Here is a 23,057-nt window from a genome sequence, read left to right on the forward strand (position 1 = left end):
GGGAGCACAGAAGAACTTCAGAGGGTCAAAGTGAATTGAAGCCTGAACGTTAGGGGCATGACACCAGGAAGCCCCGGGGACAGTGCTGTCATCACCCCGGTGGTGCGGGTGTGGTCAGTGCCTCGTCTCCAGACACACATCCGCCTCACTGTTCACTCCATGGAATGCACTTGCATGAAAGAGGCAGTCAAGATTCCTAATGCTTAGGCAATGATTCACTTGTGTAAGCAACACCTACAATGTTACAGCTCCAGCAGAAGCCAAGTACACGGCCCCTCACTTATTTGCCAACAGAATGTACACTGTAGTTTTGTATTCAAAGTTCTCCAAATTAAGGTTCTCAAAAGCTATTTGCTAGAAATTTCTTTATCCGAAACCAATGGTTTCTGAAATTCTAATTATCACACTGCAGATACGAGGGCATCGGGCTTTTTACCCCTCTGCTTTGCCCACATCCATTCTATCTTCCCCAGCCTCTAAGTTCCCAGCTGAAATTACACTCTTCACTCGGGGTTCAGCCCATATGCCGACCTTGCACAACGTGTTCTCGGTCACCGAGGCTGGAAGCGAAGCGGCCTCTGCTCTGTACTCACCAAGCCCTTAACCACATGCTGCCTCGTATCACAGTGATTTTGTCTTACAACCTGACAGCAGGGGCCAGATGCTTCCAGGGCTGGAATATCCGTTATAAGTTACACATTAGAATCTCACACTCAGTGCCTGAATTCGCTACAAAACACTCTGATGCAGTCATCTGTCTCTAGAGGTGGGGCATCACCAAGTCTGGAGGAGGCAATGCCATTTGTCTTGGGTCCTTGATAACATCTGGGAATGCTTTATGGATGGTGAGAGTGCTCAGTACATAATTTCTTCTCAAGAAATGATCTGTATATTAAATGTATACACATACAAAAAAATGGAACCTCGGTATGCCATGTTATTGCTAAAGTGTTTCAGAGCTGGTTTCTTCCTCTGTAAGACAGAAATAATTATACTTTCCTCATATCATTGCCATGAAAGTAATGAAATAACATGTACAACTCCAAATGCACTGTGTACAGTAAGTGACATTTAAATACTCAGTGGTAAGAATCCGCCTGCCAGTGCAGGAGACCTGGGCTCGACCCCTGGGTCAGGAAGATCCCCTGGAGAAGCGAACGGCAACCCACTCCAATATTCTTGCCTGGAGAATCCCATGGAAAGAGGAGCCTGGAGGGCTACAGCCCATGGGGGTTGCAAAGAGTCAGACATTACTGAGCTACTAATATACACATTATATCAATTTAATACCTTTCTCAATAATCAGTAATCTTTCACTTTCCTCATTTGCTACTTAATTTAATCTGGCTTTCCCCTAGGTTTGGGTATAAGTTTTTTTCTATGGCAAAACAATGCAATCCTCTAAATGGTTTCTGGGAAGTTTCAGGGACCCTAGAAGGGTGATTGCATCAAATTCCTTAAACCAGTTGTACTGAACATTTCTAAAGAAAGACACTCCAGAATTTTCCAGAGAAAAATGGTGACTATCTTTAAATAAGCAACATAAAAGTCTGGGAAAGAGAGAAAGTAGCTTTGGGACAAAGAATACAGGACTTCCAGAGTGGATTCAGGGCTGAGGCTGATGCCAGGAGATGGAAAACAAGATGCTCAAAAGGGGCTTCTTTTCCTTCCCCTCACTCTTTCCCTCCCTCCCTTCTTTCCTGCCTCCTCCACAGCCCTCACCTTTTCTTCCTTCCTTTTTTTTTTTTTTTTTTATGAAACAGTATATTATTAGAGAGGAAGAAAAGAAGGTAATTTGCGGGGTGTGTGTTGAGGGGAACATTCTGCCAATTAAGTCTTAGATGAAAGACTGCGGGTGACAGAAAGGAGACGGGAACAACCGTGTTGAAAGGAACGGGGTCCACGAGGCACTGCCAGGAGATGGGTGTGAGCAGGAGGCTGGGACGCCTGTAACTGGACAGACAGGCGAGGAGTCCTTGCTCAGTAAGTACTCGTTGAATGAAAGCAGGGAAGACTAAGTCAGTCGGTAAAGGGGGAAAAGGTCCTGAATTCTGGGATCCAATGCTGAAAAGAAATCTCAAGTGGAATACTGAGTAGAAGGTAATCAAGGTCGGCAAAGGTGGCGAAGCTCAGGAGACTTCCTGTTCGGGGCCTTGCTTAGGGGTATCTTGCTTCATCACGATGTTCCTGAATTTGCTCTTGACTCTGTAGCCCCAGCAGAAGTCCTTCTAGAGCATACGCAAAGCCTCAGAATTTCAGGGTCACCGCGATACTGTGGCATGTCTTTAACTCTTTCAACTCCCCTAGAAAGAGAGCCTTCTCTATGTAGAAGGTTTTCCTCTCAAACAGGGATGTGAGCCTCACTATCTGCTGCCTCTTCTGACATAAACAAGAAGCCACTGTGCCAGCCATTTGGTTGGCGGTGTGTGCCCGGGTATGTGGCACCTGTTGGCACCCTGTCTGCCCTGCGACAGCCTCTCCTAGCAGAAAGCCACCTCCTGCCTCACTCCCTGTGTCTCAGCGTTTTCTCTTCGAGGAAATGACTCTGCTCTGTACCTTTAACAAAGGCTCCTGGCCCCAAACAGTTCTTTTCTGGCTGAAGACGCCCTAACTCTTGGCTCACTCCCTTCTAATCAGTATCTCTTTCTCCTGTAGATCCTAAATTTATATTATTCAAAAGTTTGCAACAATCACAAATATAGGATTAGACACAAAGCCACTTTTCCGAATAGGTTATCAGAATTACAAAACAAGGACTTGGGGCAATTCTCTCCAGGGAGACGCAGTGAAGGACAGTGGGGATACACAGCCGTGAGACCCAAGAGCTGCTGCCTGACCTGTTCAACTCTTCCCAGGCTCCGTGATGCGAGCGAGTTGCAGGCTTTCAGGGCCACAAGGTCCTCGGGGTAAAATGAGGCAGTGAGCATATCTTGCTGTGGAAAACAATGTCTATGTCACAGTGCCAAGATAAAGATCACGTGAACTAACAGACCAGAGGATCCTGTAAACACGGTGGTGATACCAGCATTGGCAGAGCTGTGACGGGGGAGCCTGTGCCCAGCGTCCTGGGCCTCCCACCCAAGTGTGAGCCTCCGTCTCGCTCTGCCTTTTCCAGAGCACAGACGGACCTCTGCCCTCTGAGCTAGCTGCCTGTCTGTCTCTAAGCCCACAGCTCGAATACCCAATGGCTGGTGTGATTCTGCTGCAACACGCAGCCTGGTTCTGACTTGTGCGGACGGGTCACTACCCTGCTCCGGAAACGAGCTTGTTCTATTTGGGCCCGCATGCTGGGCTCCAACTTAGACAGAGGCTTCCCTGGGGTCTCAGGTGGTAAAGAACCCGCCTGCAATTCCGGAGACTTGGGTTCAATCCCTGGGTCGGGATGATCCCCTGGAGAAGGAGTGGCTACCCACACCAGCATTCCTCCCTGGGAAATCCCATGGAGAGAGAGCCTGGTGCTTAGAGTCCATGGGGTCTCAGAGAATCAGACGTGACTGAGAGGCTAACACTTGTACTTTCAATCAGATCTAGGGAGGTTCATGCCTTCCAACCGGGATATCATCCCTCACACCTGCTCATGAGTGAAACGAAACGCTAACAAAGTCTCAAAAGGAGGTTGGTTTTCCCAGGTGGTTACTGCCCTCCTTCTCCTCCCCTTTCCAAGCAAGCTTAAGAGAGTGGTCGAGACTGAGAACTACCTCCTGACCTCCCATTCCACTTACGCCTTTTCCCTTCATTTTTATATGAGTCATACATGCAGTACTAAAACAGCAAAATAATGGAGAAAGACTCCACTGAAAAGCGACAGCCTTGTTCCTCTTGCTCACTTCTCAAACAACTACTCTAACCTCCTCCTGTTTTAGACCCGCTGGTGGTTGCCTCCGTGGCATGAATCAGTATCTTATTGTTGCTCTACTGATGCATCAATTTAAAACATCACTTACTAAGTTCCTGCTAGGAGAGAGGGAGGATTTGGTTGACTTATACCATACCCTACTCATGTCAATTTTAGGCAATTATTTTAGTTCTGTTTTTCCTTATGAATCAACTTTGAGGTATAATTTATATACAAGAAAATGAAACCATTTTAAGTATCCAGTTAAATGCATACTGACAAATGATTCACCCATGTATCTGTCAGCACGCTCAAGACACGGAACACTTCCATCACTCCAAGGTTCCCACACACACATTCACAGTCATGCTCACCGTAATTCCCAGGCCCAGACAGCCACTGATCGGTTTTCTCTGACTGTAGACTACTTCCGTCTGTCCTAGAATTTTACATAAATGGAATACTACAATATGTACTCTTAATGCACCAGGTTTCTTTCACTCATTATAAAATATCTGAAATTCATCCATGTAGTTGAGTTCATCAGTCATTCATTTCTTTTTATTAATAAGAAGTTTTCTATTTTATGCATAGAGCATAATTTACCATTCAAGTGCTGATAAACATCTGGGAGGTTTCCAGATTTTGATTATTAATAATGTGTTAGTCACTCAGTCGTGCCCGACTCTTTACAACCCCATGAACTACGTGGCCCACCAAGCTTCTCTGTCCATGGAACTCTCCAGGCAATGATACTGGAGTTGGTTGCCATTCCCTTCTCTAGGGGATCCTCCTGACCCAGGGATCCAACTAGGGTCCCCTGCATGGCAGGCAGATTCTTTACCATCTGAGCCACAAAGCTACTATGAAAATTCCCATACAAGCCTTTCTGTGGACCTATTTTTCCCTTCTCTTGGGTAGACGGCTCGGAATAGAATTGCTGTACAATTCAAAATATCAATTAGAGGGTGGCGTTTATTTAGGTTTTTAAGAAAGTCTTGTTTTTCTCTAAGTCTACCTCCCAAATAGGGCAGTTGCCAGTAAGTTGTGGGTGTGTAATAAAAATCGCTAGGTTGTGTTTTGGGACGAGCAGGAGAGGGGCCTGTCTCCGTCCTTTGGGCCGGGGGCAGAGGGAGCTCCAAGCGTTTGAGTGGAGACAGGTTTCCCAGGAGTGGGAAGCACCTGGACGCAGCGGTCACCCTGTCTCTTTGCAGCTGTCCTCAGGTGCTCCCGAGAGTGAGATCCTTTCTGCACGGGGATGGGGGAAGCAGAGGTGTGGGCAGACTGCCAGCTCCATCACTGGACACAGAGATGGTCAGGTCACCCCCGGCCCCCCTCCTCATTCCTACGCGACCCGTCACCGTCCGACTGTCTGAGCCGTCAGGGTGCCCGGCCTTCGGCAGGACTGCTAAGAGGCTCTGGGCTGCTGCTTCCTCTCTCGGATTATCCATCTTCCAGAAATCTGTTGAACTTGCATTTGCTGATGATCGTTTTTCTATTCTCTTTCATTTTGGCTGGGTTTGTTATTTCATTGAAGAGTTGGCAGAGAGGAGAAAAATGATTATCTTTGGCTTGCAGTCCTCACCCAGACATCAATGAATCTGATTCAGTGCAGACATAAGTGTTAAATCAGCCCTGAGCCGCCCCTGGCCAAGCTCATCAGTGGCTGCTGCTTAGCCCCATGCACATCTTCACGTCTTTCCCTACTCGCTCTCCCTGTGACATCTCGGTGACCTTCTTTCCCGAATGTTCTTTGGATCCCACAGCTCTGCTCTCACCTGGTTGCCTCCACCTTTAAGCTCCCCAAGAGCTCCAGAATGTGCTTCTCATCCCCAGCAATTCACTGGTGCTGCCTGGTTGAATTGAGACCATGGATATTTAAAAATGCTTTGTGTTTTATGCTTGTTATTACTGATAATAACAGTGAAATGTGTACTTTGAAGAAAAAAACCTGCCATGTAAAGATAAACCTCAAGCTAATTAGAGAAAACCAGATCTTTAGTTTGTGTAACATAAATTCATGATGCTGTGAAGAAGTTAACAATGCCTGTCTTCACGTGAGGAGAAGGCAATGGCACCCCACTCCAGGACTCTTGCTTGGAAAATCCCATGGATGGAGGAGCCTAGTAGGCTGCAGTCCAGGGGGTTGCTAAGAGTCGGACACGACTGAGCGACTTCACTTTCACTTTGCACTTTCATGCATTGGAGAAGGAAATGGCAACCCACTCCAGTGTTCTTGCCTGGAGAATCCTAGGGACGGGGGAGCCTGGTGGGCTGCCGTCTCTGGGGTTGCACAGAGTCGGACACGACTGAAGCGACTTAGCAGCAGCAGCAGCAGCAGCAGCAGTCTTCACGTGAGAAGTACGTCCTCTTCATTCTTTGGCACTTCCTAAGGGCCAAAACCAATATAGGTCCCTCCCACCAAAAAACAGGGGGATGGCTGCCAGGGCTGGTGGAGGTGAAGAAGTGAGTTGTTTGCGAGAGGAAACAGGTATGGAGTGGACGTTAATGACAGCTGGGTAACAACGTGAATGCACTTAGTGCTACTGGAGTCTGCACTTAACAAGGGCGAAGGTGGTAAACTTTATACTACGAATGTGCCTGTTGTCGCTCAGGCGTGTCCGACTCTTTGCGACCCCACGGGCTGTAGCCCACCAGGCTCCTCCATCCATGGGAATTCCCAGGCAAGAATACTGGAGTGGGCTGCCATTTCCCTCTCCAATGTTATGTATATCTGGCTACAATTAAAAATAAGATATAAAGTCTCACATGTCAAAATGTTACCTTTTGTCAGGATATTTTCCAAACAAAATTCCGATCTGTATCTAAACTTAAATTATGAAACGAGTAAGGAGAGGGGTGTCAACACAAGAAACAGTCTGAAAGAAAGAAACAGAACTGCAGGGTGATGTCAATAACAGTGGTTTCCACTTACTGGAGGGAACTTGATGCCAGGCACTGTGCTAAATGCTTTACATGGGTTAATTCACTCAAAACGACTCCAAGAGACAGAAGATTAGACACGTCAAGTCAGCTGCTGACAGGCTCACAGCTGAAGACTGGGAGAAACAGATCAACCCCAGGAGGTCTGGGTTAAAGCCCTGCTCTGACCACTACCTGCCTGGCCAGTCTGGGGTCAGAGGGTGGTGAGGAGGACACATTCAGACACCCCTAAGCTGCAGGCTTAAGAGGCTCATGAGACCAAACCAATGGCCTACGGTGCCCCCTCTCTGTGCCGGGCGCACCGGGAGGGAGAGACTCCCGGCAGCTGACTGCGGAGGGAGGCAGACGGGCCGCAGACACCAGGCGGACACGCCGAGCGGCCTCAGAGGCGGGGACCGAGGGGAGGACCGGGAGCCGGGGGCTCGTCCAAGCCGCACAATCCCTGGCTGAACAAGTACCGACTAAAGAAATAAAATTCGCCTATAGAAATGTATTCTATCTCTGACTGCATTTGAAAACAGACCGGTAAAAGAATCAACCTCACTTTCTTCCCCTCAAAGAAAAGAAATTTAACAGACTGTGGCCATCCTTGATGTTCAAATCACAATAAGGAGGATACTGACTTTTTGTTCAGATTATACTTGAAGTAATGATGTTACAGGGATCCCGTGTTAAAATGTCCCCACACTGAAGATTCCAGGAGGCGTATGGTGACCATCTGAAATGTAAACTGCAGCAGAAAGTTCACGTTGCAACCTGAAGCGTGCACTGTCGTCCAGACAGAGAGATGAGGAGAAAGCAGACACCAGAGTGAGCCCCCCTGAAAGCCCAGATTCCAGCAGCTCTCCTCGCACCTGCCTGCTGCCCTGCATTCCTCTCAGACCCCGCCTGCCTTCGCAGCGTCCCAGGAGAACAGCTGGTAACGTGCTGACGCAAGAACTGGAGGGACGGGTCTCACCTCTAAAGGCCAAAAGTCACTGCTGCTTGCGACGCTTGCTTGCTTCAAGAATCAAGTTACTTCTTGAGAGACTGCGATACAAGTTACTTCTTTTTTTAAGTACAGTCTTAAGAATTCTACACCATATATAGATATTCTATACTATACACAGTGAATGCATACTATACCTTGTTCCAATATCAAGCCAGCTGCCATAATCTTTGATCAAGAAGAAAAAATGCTGTAAAACAAAACAAGATACAGGCCCATTAAACACAAAGGCTACACAGAGTCAGGCTAAAAACAACGTCGCTTTAGGACTGTGTCTTTCAGATTTCCCTCAGAACCGCTATCTGACTAGAATCAATAAGAATTCGCCTTTTATTGAAATTTTCGCTTGGACTAAAATGAGCAACAGCCTAAAAGCAGAAACAGCATCTCCACTGAGTGACATGAGCACAAAGGTGACCCTGTGCACAGCTAGAGAGAAGGCGGCACCGTCAGCAAAGTGACTAGTGACACGGAGGCTCAGCGAGCAGAAGCCAGTGTCTAATCATCATCCTGAAGATAAACTCTTTCAGGAGCTTTATAATCTAGTGCCTGATTCAGTCAATGATCAGGTGTGTGTGCTGGGTGTGTGTGGATGTGAGATGAGTGTTGTCACTGGAAGTACAGGCGAGGACAGGAGCTCAGAGGAAGGGGGCAGACTCCAACTAGGGCGGACTCCAGCCAGGGAAGGCTGTCCCAACAAGAACTCTAAACGTCTAAGCGACAAGTAAGAGGTGAAGGGGAGGCTGGGGAGGTCAGCAGAGGAGCGTGATCTGACAGAGGGGGTAACTATGAGCATCAGGAGCCCACGGCCAGGCTGAGTCCAGGAAACAAGGGCAGGGGAGATGCACGGCGCCGGGCACAAGCAGCGCTTTGCCCGCACGCGGCTCTCCAAGCTGAGCTCAGCAGTCTGATTCTTCACACAAAATTAACCACAGCATTTAAATTCCCTTCTGTTAACATGTCTCTGCCTTTCTGCCACTCTGTGAGCACACCTGAAAGCCCAATCGTCCTGACGTTATGTGAGGTCCATGTCAGGAATACATCCAGTTCAATACAGCATAAAAGTGCTCTCCTCGGAGCCAGGTGACGAGGACTCTGATTTGGGAAGCTGTCCTAACAGCCTCGTCACCTCCAGCACACAAAGGTGACTAGCGAAGAGGGACCCTTCTCTAAAGAGAGGGCGGCTGTGGCCGTCAGCGACTACGGGGCGTCAGCAGGTCCTGCCTGACAGGAGCCTTTTGCCTCGGGGACCTCAGCCACTGGACGGTCTTATCCGGTCATTTATGTTCAGGGCTCTGGGTCGTGTGTTATCAGCTCCACCTCCAAAACGGCTGGAGATGAAAGACAGCCGTGGGAACGTGACTGAGCCCAGTAAAAAGTCTGGCCGTCGCGGCTCTGCCGAGCACTGTCGCTGTCGATGCAGGGGAGCCCAGCTGTCCCCGCTCCACGGGGCGGGCGGCCAGCACTCCACCACGGGACCCTGTTGGACTCCGCCCTCAGCACATCTCCCCTTTGCTCATCTGCATCTGCTCCTTCCACTGTAACGGCCTTCCCTGCTGGCTCAGATGGTAAAGAATCTGCCTGCAGCGCAAAAGACCTGGGTTCGATCCCCGGGTCGGGAAGATCCCCTGGAGAAGGGAATGACTACCCACTCCAGTACTCTTGCCTGAAGAATTCCCATGGACAGGGGAGCTTGATGGGCTACAGTCCATGGGGTTGCAAAGAGTCGGACACGACTGAGCAACTAACGCTTCTCCCTGTAACAAGTCACACTTGTGAATATTAACAGTCTTCAGTGAATGCTCTGAGTCCATTCAGTGAATGATCAGACGTGAGGGTAGTGAGGGGAACTTCCTGGACTTGTAGGTGTAAAACAGCGTCTATCTGTTCATGCTATGCTATGCTATGCTAAGTCACTTCAGTTGTGTCTGACTCTGTGCGACCCCATAGACGGCAGCCCACCAGGCTCCCCCGTCCCTGGGATTCTCCAGGCAAGAACACTGGAGTGGGCTGCCATTTCCTTCTCCAATGCATGAAAGTGAAAAGTGAAAGTGAAGTCGCTCAGTCGTGTCTGACTCTTAGTGACCCCATGGACTGCAGCCCACCAGGCTCCTGCGTCCATGGGATTTTCCAAGCAAGAGTACTGGAGTGGGTGCCATTGCCTTCTCCGCTATCTGTTCATACACTACATATAAGAGGCCCAGCTACCTGTCCCTCTCTAGAACTCGTTATTAGAGCTGTGGTCTTGATAATATTATCCTCTTTCCTATTTCCCTTCCTTCACCCCACTCTTTTTCCTTTTTCAATCTGACTAAAACATTAAAAATCAACATTTCAAGTAGGAAAATGATGCATCACCTGACTCTAAAGCTAGCTCTTCATGTTACCTTCCTATGGAAGTTAATACAACCCACCATAGAAGACCATGTATAAGATACAGGTTCTGATAAGTCAAGTTAGATGATTTTTGACACCCTAAGAAGAGCATTTGTACTGCATTGAAAGTCAAAAAAATAATAATAAAAAGAAAGTACTTTATGTGTAACTTACACCAGCACTTATAACTCAGTATCTAAAGAGTTCATATACAGACATGCACTCATATTTCATTTGATTAAATTAACTTGTTTAGCTTCTCAATCTTATTTATATTGAATATCCAGTAATGTCTTACCAAAGCCATGATGTCTGATATGTTGATAACCATGAGGAAAAGACTGGAAAAAAATAAATAAAGGATACATGTAACACAGCGGGCACATTTTAAAAGCATATTAATATCAAAATTAGAATAATCAAATGACCTAACATTCTGGTATTAGTATTTCTGCTTCTGAAAATACATTTGACAAAAGCTCTTTTCACATTATCATGGACTCCTGTCCCACAGTGATGGGCTAGACTTCAAAAATGTTACTTAACATTTTGAATATTTATTTTAAGTATATGAAAGGGACATGAATTTTGATTTTTTATTAAGCTTTTTATATAAGATAATTACAGATATACATGTAATTTCAGAAATGATATAGAGGGAGCCCATGTACCCTCTTCTTCTCCAAGATTCTTGAGAGTCCCTTGGACTGCAAGGAGATCCAACCAGTGCATCCTAAAGGAGATCAGTCCTGGGTATTCATTGGAAGGACTGATGTTGAAGGCTAAAACTGTAATACTTTGGCCACATGATGAGAAGGGCTGACTCATTTGAAAAGACCCTGATGCTGGGAAAGATTGAAGGGGGGAGGAGAAGAGGATGACAGAGGATGAGATGGTTGGTTGGCATCACCGACTCAACGGACATGGGTTTGGGTGGCCTCCGGGAGTTGGTGATGGACAGGGAGGCCTGGCGTGCTGCCGTTCATGGGGTCGCAAAGAGCTGGACACGACTGAGCGACTGAACTGAACTGAGCTGTTGCACTCTCTGCCCGGTTTCCCTACTGGTGAGTCTTTCAAAGCTCCAGGACAATATCACAACCCGGACACTGCCACCGGTGCTGGCAACACACACAGTGTTTCCATCGTCACAAGGATCCCTTATGATGCTTGTGTTACAGATTTTACTCTGGGTGGTTTTACCTTTTTACAGTGTTATTTGGTGTTTTCTACCAAGTTTAATTTTTCCTGGGCCACGTTTTTTCAGTGCTCTAGGGAATCGGAAGGTTGAAGACCTTAAGTCAGCCTTGTGTCTAAAAGAAATGTCACAATGTGCGGTAGCAGCCATTTCCAGTTTTATCTTATGCTAGTAACTTCTACCACTAATTCAGCAGATAAGTTTTCAGTTTCTATGGCATGCCAGTCACTGTGCTTATTGCTGGTAATACATCAGGTGACCAGAGCTTACCATCTAACTCAGGGAGACAAATAATAAATAGAACGTTTGCAATAACAATACAAGGTCAAGTGGTGTTAAATGTTAAGAAGAGAAGTGGATTGACTGGACGAATATCTACGAGGAGGAGACATTTAAGCAGAGACGTGGATGAGCGGAGCGGACCACGAAACCGAATGAGCAGGAACACTACCGGCAGACCTAGCGTGGACCTACAAAGGGCGTGCGGACCGAGCACGGACCTACAAAAGGCGTGCGGACCGAGCGCGGACCTACAAAAGGCGTGCGACAGAACCGTGCATGGCGCCCAAGGAACAGCGAGCGCGCAGCCGGAAGCGGAGTGCGCGCAAAGGGCTGCGGGAAACAAGGACGAGAGGTGCAGGGCGGACCACAGGGCCACAGTCAGGGCTGCAGAACTGGTCCTCTCTGGGACAAGAAGCCCCTGGAAGGTCTAAAGGCTGCACTATCCGTTGCGTACATAACAATTCTCGGAGGACAGGAGTACAAGCAGGGAGGTCAGCTAAGGGTCCACTGAAGATGAATGACAATAGTGGGCTGTGGTGGTGATTGAAACGTGGACAGAAAGATGACACTGGTGACATTCAGCAAGTGGAAACACCAGTGAGGGATGGGCGGACTTGAGCTTCTGCACTGGGTCAGATAAAAAAACAGGAGGAGCAGCTAGAGGTCGCCAGGAGGAAAGGGACTTGCTGAGTTCAATGTGCACAAATTGAGTGGGTCAGTATAACATTCCGGGGAAATGTCAGTGACTTATAAGGGTTTAAAGGTCAAAGAGAAGACATTTACAAAGTCACACTTTGCCTTCTTTGCCTCAGTTCTCTCTCTTTGAATTCAGTTGTATTAAATACTTAAATACTAAAACTGTGTATTTAGTTTTTCCCTGTACTAAATAAATTTAAGGGACTAGATCTGATAGACAGAGTGCCTGAAGAATTATGGATGGAGGTTCATGACAATTGTACAGGAGACAGGGAGCAAGACCATCTACAAAAAAAAGACATGCAAAAAAGCAGAATGGCTGTCTGGGGAGGCCTTACAAATACCTGTGAAGAGAAGCGAAAACAAAGGAGAAAAGGAAAGATATACCATTTGAATGCAGAGTTCCAAAGAAGTTCCAAAGCAAGGAGAGATAAGAAAGCCTTCCTCAGCGATCAATGCAAAGAAATAGAGGAAAACAACAGAATGGAAAAGATTATAGATTTCTTCAAGAAAAAGAGAGATACCAAGGGAACATTTCATGCAAAGATGGGCTCAATAAAGGACAGAAATGGTATGGACCTAACACAAGCAGAAGATATTAAGAAGAGGTGGCAAGAATACACAGAAGAACTGTACAAAAAAGATCTTCACAACCCAGATAATCACGATGGTGTGATCACTCACCTAGAGCCAGACATCTTGGAATGTGAAGTCAAGTGGGCCTTAGAAAGCATTACTATGAACAAAGCTAGTGGAGGTGATGGAATTCCAGTTGAGCTATTTCAAATCCTGAAAGATGATGCTGTGAAAGTGCTGCACTTGATATGCCAGCAAATTTGGAAAACTCAGCAGTGGCCACAGGACTGGAAAAGGTCAGTTTTCATTCCAATCCCAAAGAAAGGCAATGCCAAAGAATGCTCAAACTACCGCACAATTGCACTCATCTCACACGCTAGTAAAGTAATGCTCACAATTCTCCAAGCCAGGCTTCAACAATACGTGAACCATGAACTTCCAGATGTTCAAGCTGGTTTTAGAAAAGGCAGAGGAACCAGAGATCAAATTACCAACATCCGCTGGATCATCGAAAAAGCAAGAGAGTTCCAGAAAAACATTTACTTCTGCTTTATTGACTATGCCAAAGCCTCTGACTGTGTGGATCACAATCAACTGTGGAAAATTCTGAAAGAGATGGGAATACCAGACCACCTGACCTGCCTCTTGAGAAACCTACATGCAGGTCAGGAAGCAACAGTTAGAACTGGACACAGAACAACAAACTTGTTCCATATAGGAAAAGGAGTACGTGAAAGCTGTATATTGTCACCCTGTTTATTTAACTTATATGCAGAGTACATCATGAGAAACGCTGGGCTGGAGGAAGCACAAGCTGGAATCAAGATTGCTGGGAGAAATATCAATAACCTCAGATATGCAGATGACACCACCCTTATGGCAGAAAGGGAAGAAGAACTAAAGAGCCTCTTGATGAAAGTGCAAGAGGAGAGTGAAAAAGTTGGCTTAAAGCTCAACATTCAGAAAACGAAGATCATGGCATCTGCTCCCATCACTTCATGGCAAATAGATGGGGAAACAGTGGAAACAGTGTCAGACTTTATTTTTTTGGGCTCCAAAATCACTGCAGATGGTGACTGCAGCCATGAAATTAAGACGCTTACTCCTTGGAAGCAAAGTTATGACCAACCTAGATAGCATATTCAAAAGCAGAGACGCTACTTTGTCAACAAAGGTCCATCTAGTCAAGGCTATGGTTTTCCCAGTGGTCATGTATGGATGTGAGAGTTGGACTTGAAGAAGGCTGAGTGCCAAAGAATTGATGCTTTTGAACTGTGGTGTTGGAGAAGATTGTTGAGAGTCCCCTGGACAGCAAGAAGATCCACCAGTCCATCCTAAAGGAGATCAGTCCTAGGTGTTCATTGGAAGGAATGATGCTGAAGCTGAAACTCCAGTACTTTGTCCACCTGATGCGAAGAGCTGAGTCATTTGAAAAGACCCTGATGCTGGGAAAGATTGAAGGCAGGAGGAGAAGGGGATGACAGAGGATAAGATGGTTGGATGGCATCACTGACTCAATGGACATGAGTTTGGATAAACTCCAGGAGTTGGTGATGGACAAGGAGGCCTGGGGCGTGCTGCAGTTCATGGGGTTGCAAAGAGTCAGACATGATTGAGTGACTGAACTGAACTGAGTCTCAAGTTAAAATTACTACACACACACACATACACTTTGATGAGTCTTCTATTTCTTGTCCCACATGTGCCGAGCACTTCTTGAAAGAAAGTGAAAGTGAAGTCGCTCAGTCGTGTCTGACTCTTAGCGACCCCATGGACTATAGCCTACCAGGCTCCTCCGTCCGTGGGATTTTCCAGGCAGGAGTACTGGAGTGGGTTGCCATTTCCTTCTCCACAAGCTCTTCTTATTTAGACTTTAATTAAAAGTCCTTCTTAAAAAATTGTGTTCACTAACAGAGATGCAGGAAAGCACATGTCTGTCACTTTACTAGTTTTTTTTCCTTTAATTGCATGTAAGTCACTATTTTCTATGTGGTATTGACAAGGTATAAGTGCTTTTAATGTTAAATTCAAGTAAAAATCCTGTAAAAATGTACTAAATTAGACTAGAAATAAGATTTCTACTATTTTTAAACCATGGAAGAAAACCTTTTTTAAAAAAATTATTATGGCATACACATAATAATATGCTATACTCAGTTCTAGCCTAAATTCATCAAGAAGAACATGCAAATTTATTCTAATATTCATTATTTCTTTCAGTATTGAATATTGCAGTTTGATTAAAGAATAATAAAACTGCTAGGAGACTACATATTTATCTCAAGTGTCTTTCAGAAAGGCTGATCAGTCCTATGCAAATGAAACAATTTCATTGCTTCAGAAGAGCAAACAGTTGGGTTGACAGCTTCTCTTCCAGTCTTTGATTACTTAACACATTGATTGTTCCACAAATTCCTAGAAACTCAGAAACAATACTTCCATTTGTCAAAAGTTTAGTAATCAAGACTGAGAAAACACATAAATTAGGGACATCTAGAAGCTAATTTCAACTGATATAAAATGACATAATGTTATAACACATGTATCTAATACACATTTATGAGAGAATCCAAAAGAAAACAGGATGATATCACCTGGAGTTGTAGGCACAGCTATATCTACAATGAACAAGTTACTAACTACAAGAATTTGACATTTATATTTTATAGTTTTCTAGGGGGGGTTCCTCTCTAGCTGGGCATTCTAATAATATTTTATAGTTGAAAAAGCATATTTTTATGTTATAGGCTGTAATCAACTATTTCCTCTAATGACTACACAATTCTGGCTAAAAGGGCGGAACATTTTTTCCCTCATTTTTATAATAAAAATCTATGTTACAGTATCTTAATAGCAATCACAGAAAATACCATCAAATGTTTACTTTCGTTTCCTAAAAGTGAACAAATTCAAAGCATTCATCTTACCTTTTTGAAGATAATTGAGTAGTTACCTGAACAGCTTCAAAAGCACACATCACAAGAACAAAGGGGATTAAAATCTGTTTGAAAGAAAAACAAATGATGCCGTGGGTGCCTGTAGCATTTGAAGAAATACTTCGATTTCTCACAATTTATCTGTGTTAGTGGAAAGCAAATGCTGAAATACAATCAAGATACCAATGACTTGTAGAATAGGGATCAAATGGATTTAGAAATCCACGTCGGTGGCAGAGGCAGAAAAGATAACAACAAACATTTCAGATAAAGCCTAGTCCAGCGTTTTGTTCTCCTGAACTCATTGTAATAATTAACGACTATGTTCAAATGATCCCAAGAGGGTGTGAAAGGCACACAGGCCCAAATCAAATTAATTATGAAGCCTGAAGATCTGACTCACAGATCCTTGAACTCATCTGGTTATTTGTCACTACAACTCTGTTAACATGATTTAACTGCCTAACCGTTGCTGTCTGTGGTTTTATTTCAATACTAATTTATTCCTGATTATAAAATTCATACTCGGTAAAAAAAAAAATGGAGAAAGGTATAATAAAATTTATATTGGTTGAAAAAAAATCCTATAAGCCAGAAATAACACCATTAATATTTTGAGATACTGTTTTCCAATGACCAGTTAAAAATACACACACATGATGCTTAAACAAAGAGGGGAGGGAGAAGATATGGAAAAGAGATGATGCTCACAACTACATAAGATTCCTGTTCAAGTGAATACTACATGAGTGAAATAGAGTTCTAAGAGGACTTTCACTTCCAGCCACATCAGTCAATAAAAGTGACCAAATACATTTAGTCAGTAAAGCTTACTGAATTAAGCTGGAGATTACAGATTGAGCATTTAACGTAAACTTTAGTTTTTCTTTCTTTTTTTCTTGTTTTTAATTAAAGGCTCATGATCTTTAACAGACTGAGAAAAGAACTACCACCATCAAGAAAAATGTACATAGACTAAAGAAACTATTAATACACATTTCAAAATAACAGTATGTGACATAAGAAAATGAACATCTTTTTAACATTTCCTAAAATCACCTTTGCATTTGTGCAGTAACAAAACAGGATATTAATCCTATTAAGATATACATACTTTCAACAATTATTACTTATGTAATCTGAATAGGAAACAATCAGATTTTAGGCAGATATTAGTTCTTGTATTTAAACAAGTACATACTAAGTATATAAAATGTGCCAGGCACTATGGTAGAGGGAATAAGACAAGCTTAATAATCCTAGAGAGAAAGGGAAAGAATGTGAATTACATTCCACTGGAGAGTCTGAACCCCTGGAAAGCTGATAATTTGTCATTATCTTAGAATCCTCAGGACCCAGCTGGTGCTGATAAGCCTTCAATGACATATTTATTGAATGAATAAATCAATTCTAGGTACAAGGATTATGAGAAAAGATGATAACGTGCTGGCAGTCTTGTGGGTGGGGAACACGGCTTTGGGGAACCTTTCATCCCGAGGAGCAAGGCAGTTTTGATCCACCCTTCACTTCCCAGGCTTTAATCACCTTTGATAGGACTTCCTGGGACTAACAGAGATTCTCTACTTTTTTGAAGTTAAATGGGCTTAAGACTAAACCAAGAAGATTAACTCTATTTTGGAGCATAGGCTAAAGCGTCCCCCACTCCCATTCAGCAGTGTCTGAGAAGGTGTCTACTTTCCAGCTACTTAGCTCTGCCACTTCATAATCTTAATGTCACGTGTCACATGATCTTCATGGGACAATGAGTTCCTAATCTTAATTAATCAGTATCTTAAGAAAAGAAGAAAACCAACCTTCCACATTATCAGGGCTCCCATCTTGAAAGGACTAAACACGGTCAGAAAGCAGTAGACGGAGGAAGGGTCAAAGCTAAGGAATCAACAAGAAAAGGGATTTCAGAATTCACATTATTGCAACTTGAATGTTCTTCTGAAAAGGATGTTTAAATTAACTTTCTGAAAGCTATTCTTACTATAACACAAGTATACAGTGTATCAAGAATTATTATGGGGGCTTTTCTGGTGGCTCAATGGTGAAGAATCCACCTGCCAATGCAGGAGACACAGGTCTGATCCCTGATCCGGGAAGATCCCACTGGCTGTGGAGCTACTGCGTGTGCGGTGGAGCCTGGGAGCGGCACTGCGCCCATGAGCCGCACCTACCAGAGAGGAGCCCCCGCTCTTCGCAACCTGAGAAAGCCCGCATGCAATGACAGAGATGCAGCGCAGCCCAAAGTAAAGAAAGTAAATATTGTCTTAAAAGAATTGTTACAGTCAGTAACATGAATGAGATAGACTTGTATGTGCCAATTTCCAAAATACATCCTTCAGGATAAAAAGCAAGAACAAAATCCCTAATTTGTATATTTTCTGGTTATATATATATGGATATATATAGTTGTTATTTAAAATTACCTGTTAACAGAAGCTATATTTCCAGTTCCAAAAAAGGCTGTCACTAAGAAGAAGACCTAAATAGAGTTAAAGGAAATGCCAGAACAAGTCAGAATCCATAGAAGCTCCTTTTCGTTTAGAGAAGGCATATCTGTTCTACCACGAGGGTAATTTGCTTTCTCTACTTGTACACTTGGTGGTAAATTGCTGAAAATGAGTGTTCCACCATATTTCCTCGTGAATGCATTTGGAAAGAACCAGGCTGAACAAGCGACATACTAAGAACAGCAAGGCCTGGGAGTCACACTCGCTCGTCACGGTCACCTCGGGAAGGTTACTATTTTCCTCCCCTCTCACATAGGCATTGGATTAGTGTTATCTGTAGCTGGCAGCTAAAGATTAAAAAAAGAAGTGATAGACATTTTCAGCTGAAACACAGTTTCCGTTCAGATACGCTCGCTGGGCCCACCATACGTGACATGGCTCTTCGGGAGGCTCAGGAAGAAATAAGACGCCGTGTTTTAAAAGAGTTCCGTTAGAAGATGAGAAAGTGTTAAACATCTTTTTGACATTTCTTCAACTTATATTTGTAATAGTGCAGTAATAAAAAGTAGATATTAGTTTTATTGGTGTCTAAGAACTTACTGCTAGTAAAGCATTTAAAATAGTGTTTGGTCCTCTGAAAGTGCTCGATAAATGTTAGTTACTTTATTATTATAGGCACATACACAAAAGTGGTACAGAACAGTGAGGAGGAAGGATGAGTCACGGCAGATCTCACCGAAGAAGTGGTATCTGAGTTGGTGACTTGAGCCTTAAATATATTCATGGTTCTATCCATTCAACCAATTCACTAACCAACCAATATTTATCACCTAGTATGTCAGAAGCAGAGCTAGGCACTAAGAATATAATATAAATACAACAGTATAAAGTGCTCATATGGTAACTAAAATTTTGATGATAGGTAGAAGTGGGTAAGATTCATTAAAGGTAAATAACGGGAAAGTAAGGGCATTAATGAAGGGTACAGAAAGTTGAAGCAAGAAATACAGATTGGTGGCATATTAATAAAAAGCCGTGAACTTTATTGTGGAGATGTTCAAGAGTCAGCAAGCATTTTCAGTGAGTGATACAAACAAGAAATATCAACAACAGTGAAATATTTGATCAGGGAGACTAATAATTAGAGGCAGGAAATTCAGATATGAAGCTCTTTTAATAGTCCATAAGTTGGGGACCAGGAAAGTCTGAACTGGTGTGGTCAGAGTGGAAATGGAGGAGAGAAACCGGGGGACCTTGGTCAGGGGCTAGTTAAATATGACAACAAGTTTGACGGCCTGGGAACACAGCAACAACATTAAATGAGATGAGGTCAGGCAGAGACTGACTTTGGAGAGGGGTGGGCAGTCACCAGTCAGTGTGGACATATATTTGGTGATGCCCAGCAGGATGTGGTGGAGGTGGTGGTAAAGAACCGCATGCCAATGCAGGAGACATAAGAGATGTGGGTTCGATTCCTGGGTCAGTAAGACAGCATGGCGATCCAGTCCAATATTCTTGCCTGGAGGATCCCATGGACAGAGGAGCCTGGTGGGCTACAGACCACGTGGTCGCAAGGAGTCAGACACAACTGAAGCGACTTGACACGCACGCAGGCGGCAGGAACGGTAGTCACGTGACTCTAGAGGTCAGGGCTGGAGAGGTCGGTCTCAGGGGTGTGTGCACAGAGAGAGGTGTCAGTCAGAGCTATAGGAGAGGGTGACACTACCCAGGCCTGTTTAGAGGAGAAGGTTAATGACAGAGCTCAGAGGAAAAGCATGCATCGTGTAGGAGCAAAGGAAGAGTGAGTTTTCGTGAAGCAGAATAGAGGTGGTGTAGAATCTGAGAAGAGAACCTGGATCGTGTTCTGGAGGACAAAGGAAAAGAAAGAAATCAGTTGAGGCGAATACTGTAAGAGCGGTCAAGTGAAACCAAACACATGGGACTGTGCGACGTCCACTCCTGGTCTGCAGGCCACACACACGAGAAACCAAACACACGAGACTGCAGGAGAGGACGTCAGCACAGCAAGGACAAGCATTCAAAGGCACCCGTCTAGGCTGAGGAGACTGCACATAAATGGGGAGGAAACGGTAGCAGCAGGGAGCTAGGCTGTAAACACTACGGACAGATGAAGGATAATTGAGGAGGAGGCAGGGCTCAGCAGAAGGAGCATCTTATTAGCATAGGCTGAGTGGAAGGAGTCGGCAAGACAGAAAGCCAAATTGAGAGTGAAGGCAAGAGGCAGAGGAGAGAAGAGGAGCACTGATCTCCCGGACCTCAGTGGTCCAGACTCCACTGTGTCCGTTCAAAGGAGATACCTCCCGATGGACACCTTGAAGCCGGTCAGCTCGCCTTTCCAAAGCGAGACGGTATTCCCGTTACATTGTCTTTCAAACTTCTAACGCTAACAGCTGTCACACAAGGTGATCCAGCGACCTCGTGAGACATGTTATATGAGTACCGTATAAAGTACACATAAAAACATACAGACCTAACACATTTGTCTGTTGCATCATTCTTTATGCTTTTCTACAGTTTCAGACATTTTCTGAAGTGCAATCTGTATGAGAAAACCGTGTTTGGGAGGCCGGTGAGACAGCCTCCAAGGTTGACACCACTGTCAAGCGACCGGTGGAAACCACACCTCCCGCTCCCCAGCACTTCTCTTATTCCATTCAACGGGAGGCTGCAGCGCCTTAAAACAAAACCCCACAGAAAGGATACAAGGAAAAAGGCCCTGCGGATGTCATCCAGGCAGAGGTCTCGACACTGGGCCGCGTCAGTGTTACAGGCAAACTGGATGGTGGAGACCTGTGGGATGAGAAGAGAGAGAACGCACAATCGCAGGCTGCTTCCCTCCACCTGCAGGGCAAACTCACTGTCTCAGCTACAACAGCCAGGAAGATAGCTTGTACTGACACACAAAAAATAGAAATCTCTTCCTGCAGCTTAATTTCACTTAATAAAATCTGCCAAGGTAAAATACACTGTTAATAATACACTGAACAGAGTTGTAGTAGTGCCGTACGAGTAACAAAAGCGACACTTGGGGTTCCCTTACCCTGTATAAATGCTTCACTTATCCTGTACAAATGCTTCACTTTAAAAGCACTATTATAATCTTTCCCTTTTCTAACACCTGATTTCTCAATGTTCTGATCTTCTCAAACTCAGGTATAGAAAGATATTAAAAAAGCATTGATAAACTAAATATTTCTCTGTGTAAATAAGTAAAATATTTCTGTCCTGCTAAAATAAAAAGTCTCTCAATTCCAACAAGATGGGTGCACTCTTGCTTAACCCCCCTTCCCCCACAAAACAAAAACTCATGGACAAGTTTAAAGGGAGGCTTTCCCTATCTCCCACTTCCCATGTAATCTTCTACTAAGTTCGGATGATGCTTTAATCTTCTTCTTTAGAAAAAGACATATCTTTCAGTTAAAATATAGAATTTAAAAAATAACACAATGAGCCTCATTTTTAATTTAATAATATTTAGTTATTAAAATATTGAATATTTAATACTAAAGACAGTCTGATCATTTACTTGAATCTAATTAAAATTACTTTTTTATGTATTGTTTTAATATTCCAGGGCCAAAAGCTTAAAACCAGTAATTACTCAATAATATTTCAATAAAATTTCTTTATTGAAATTATTTATTCTAAGTCATCAAGTACTCTTTGCGAACTCAACTAGAACCAGCTAAGGCTGAATCGATGGATCAACTATGAAGGTATTTTCCTGCAGCATCCATTTTATCTGACCTCAGTAAAACTTTAAATATTCTATCATCAATTTCTTATAATTATCTTCAGTTTTGAAATAAGGGCAAGAGATATCAATCAACTCTCCAGCCCAGCATGATAAAGGTACCCTTAATATTTGGTTGGCTTTTAGCCAATTCGAAGGACGTTATGTTGAATAAACAGTCTGAGATTTGGACGGAGGCCACATCACTACGGCGACAGAGTAAGCGCTTTGGATTAGAATCACTAGAAAGAGAGACTAACCCTGGGAACACATGTCTCACTTCACGGTCAGACTCATGCGCTGACGTGTGGCAACACGAATATTCTTCCAACAAAAATAAATGGAAGGAAACAAAAATTAAATGTGAAAACAAAGGGAAACAAGATAAATAACACTCTTTGCCCTCTGTTCTTTCACTTATATTAATGGCTTTTTACATCAGAGAGTCACAAACAGTCTTTAAGAAAAGCCCAACCCATATGTTCATAAAACAATAAAATCATGCTTTTCTAAATGAAAATTTCCTTACAAACTGTTTGACTTAATTTTTAACTTAATTATTAATATGTTAAGTAGTACAGATTTTTAAGTAGAATTTTTTGTTCTGGCTGTGCTGTGTGGCATGTGGAAATTTTAGCTCCCCAACCAGGGATCAGATCCATGCCCCCTGCACTGGAAGCGCAAAGTCTTAACCGCTGGACAGCCATGGAAGTCTTAAGTAGAATTTTTGATGAAATATTGCAACTTCCTCATGGGATTAGAATGTGACTATTTTAGTATTCTCAAATGCAAGAGCGCTTTTGACAAGCTACCTTCTGTTTACAGGAGACAACAGAGTGCTGCAGGGTCTCTTGCTCCATGTGTATCCAGACAAACATCAAACAGGACAGCACTAAGGGGAAGAGAGCTTCATACCTGAGGGGTCGGGGGTGGGCATGGAAGTGAGAGGGCAGAAACGAAAGGAAAAAATTAAACACAAAGGCAAGTTAAAACAATTTTGATAATACTTCTAAGTTA

General features: G+C 43.9%; 1 protein-coding gene across 5 annotated transcripts in view; it reads right to left on the reverse strand.

Annotated features, from left to right (window-relative positions):
* PIGN (phosphatidylinositol glycan anchor biosynthesis class N) overlaps positions 1–23,057 on the reverse strand; it is a 105,114-nt gene that overhangs the window by 15,138 nt on the left and 66,919 nt on the right. For 3 of the 5 annotated variants that reach the window (XM_019986836.2, XM_019986837.2, XM_019986835.2), the window contains 7 exons: positions 22,853–22,955; positions 21,011–21,097; positions 18,263–18,318; positions 17,642–17,717; positions 15,819–15,892; positions 10,441–10,483; positions 7,904–7,956 (listed from right to left, as the gene is read on the reverse strand). In XM_019986836.2, coding sequence (XP_019842395.2) covers positions 7,904–7,956; positions 10,441–10,483; positions 15,819–15,892; positions 17,642–17,717; positions 18,263–18,318; positions 21,011–21,097; positions 22,853–22,955 — 492 coding nt within the window. Of the gene's footprint in view, positions 1–4,792; positions 5,689–7,903; positions 7,957–10,440; positions 10,484–11,342; positions 11,411–15,818; positions 15,893–17,641; positions 17,718–18,262; positions 18,319–21,010; positions 21,098–22,852; positions 22,956–23,057 lie in introns of those variants that run through there. The other 2 variants (XM_070779140.1, XM_070779141.1) reach the window with 2 other exon arrangements.

This window comes from Bos indicus, chromosome 24 (assembly GCF_029378745.1).
Source record: "Bos indicus isolate NIAB-ARS_2022 breed Sahiwal x Tharparkar chromosome 24, NIAB-ARS_B.indTharparkar_mat_pri_1.0, whole genome shotgun sequence".
Classification (NCBI taxonomy): Eukaryota; Metazoa; Chordata; class Mammalia; order Artiodactyla; family Bovidae; genus Bos; species Bos indicus.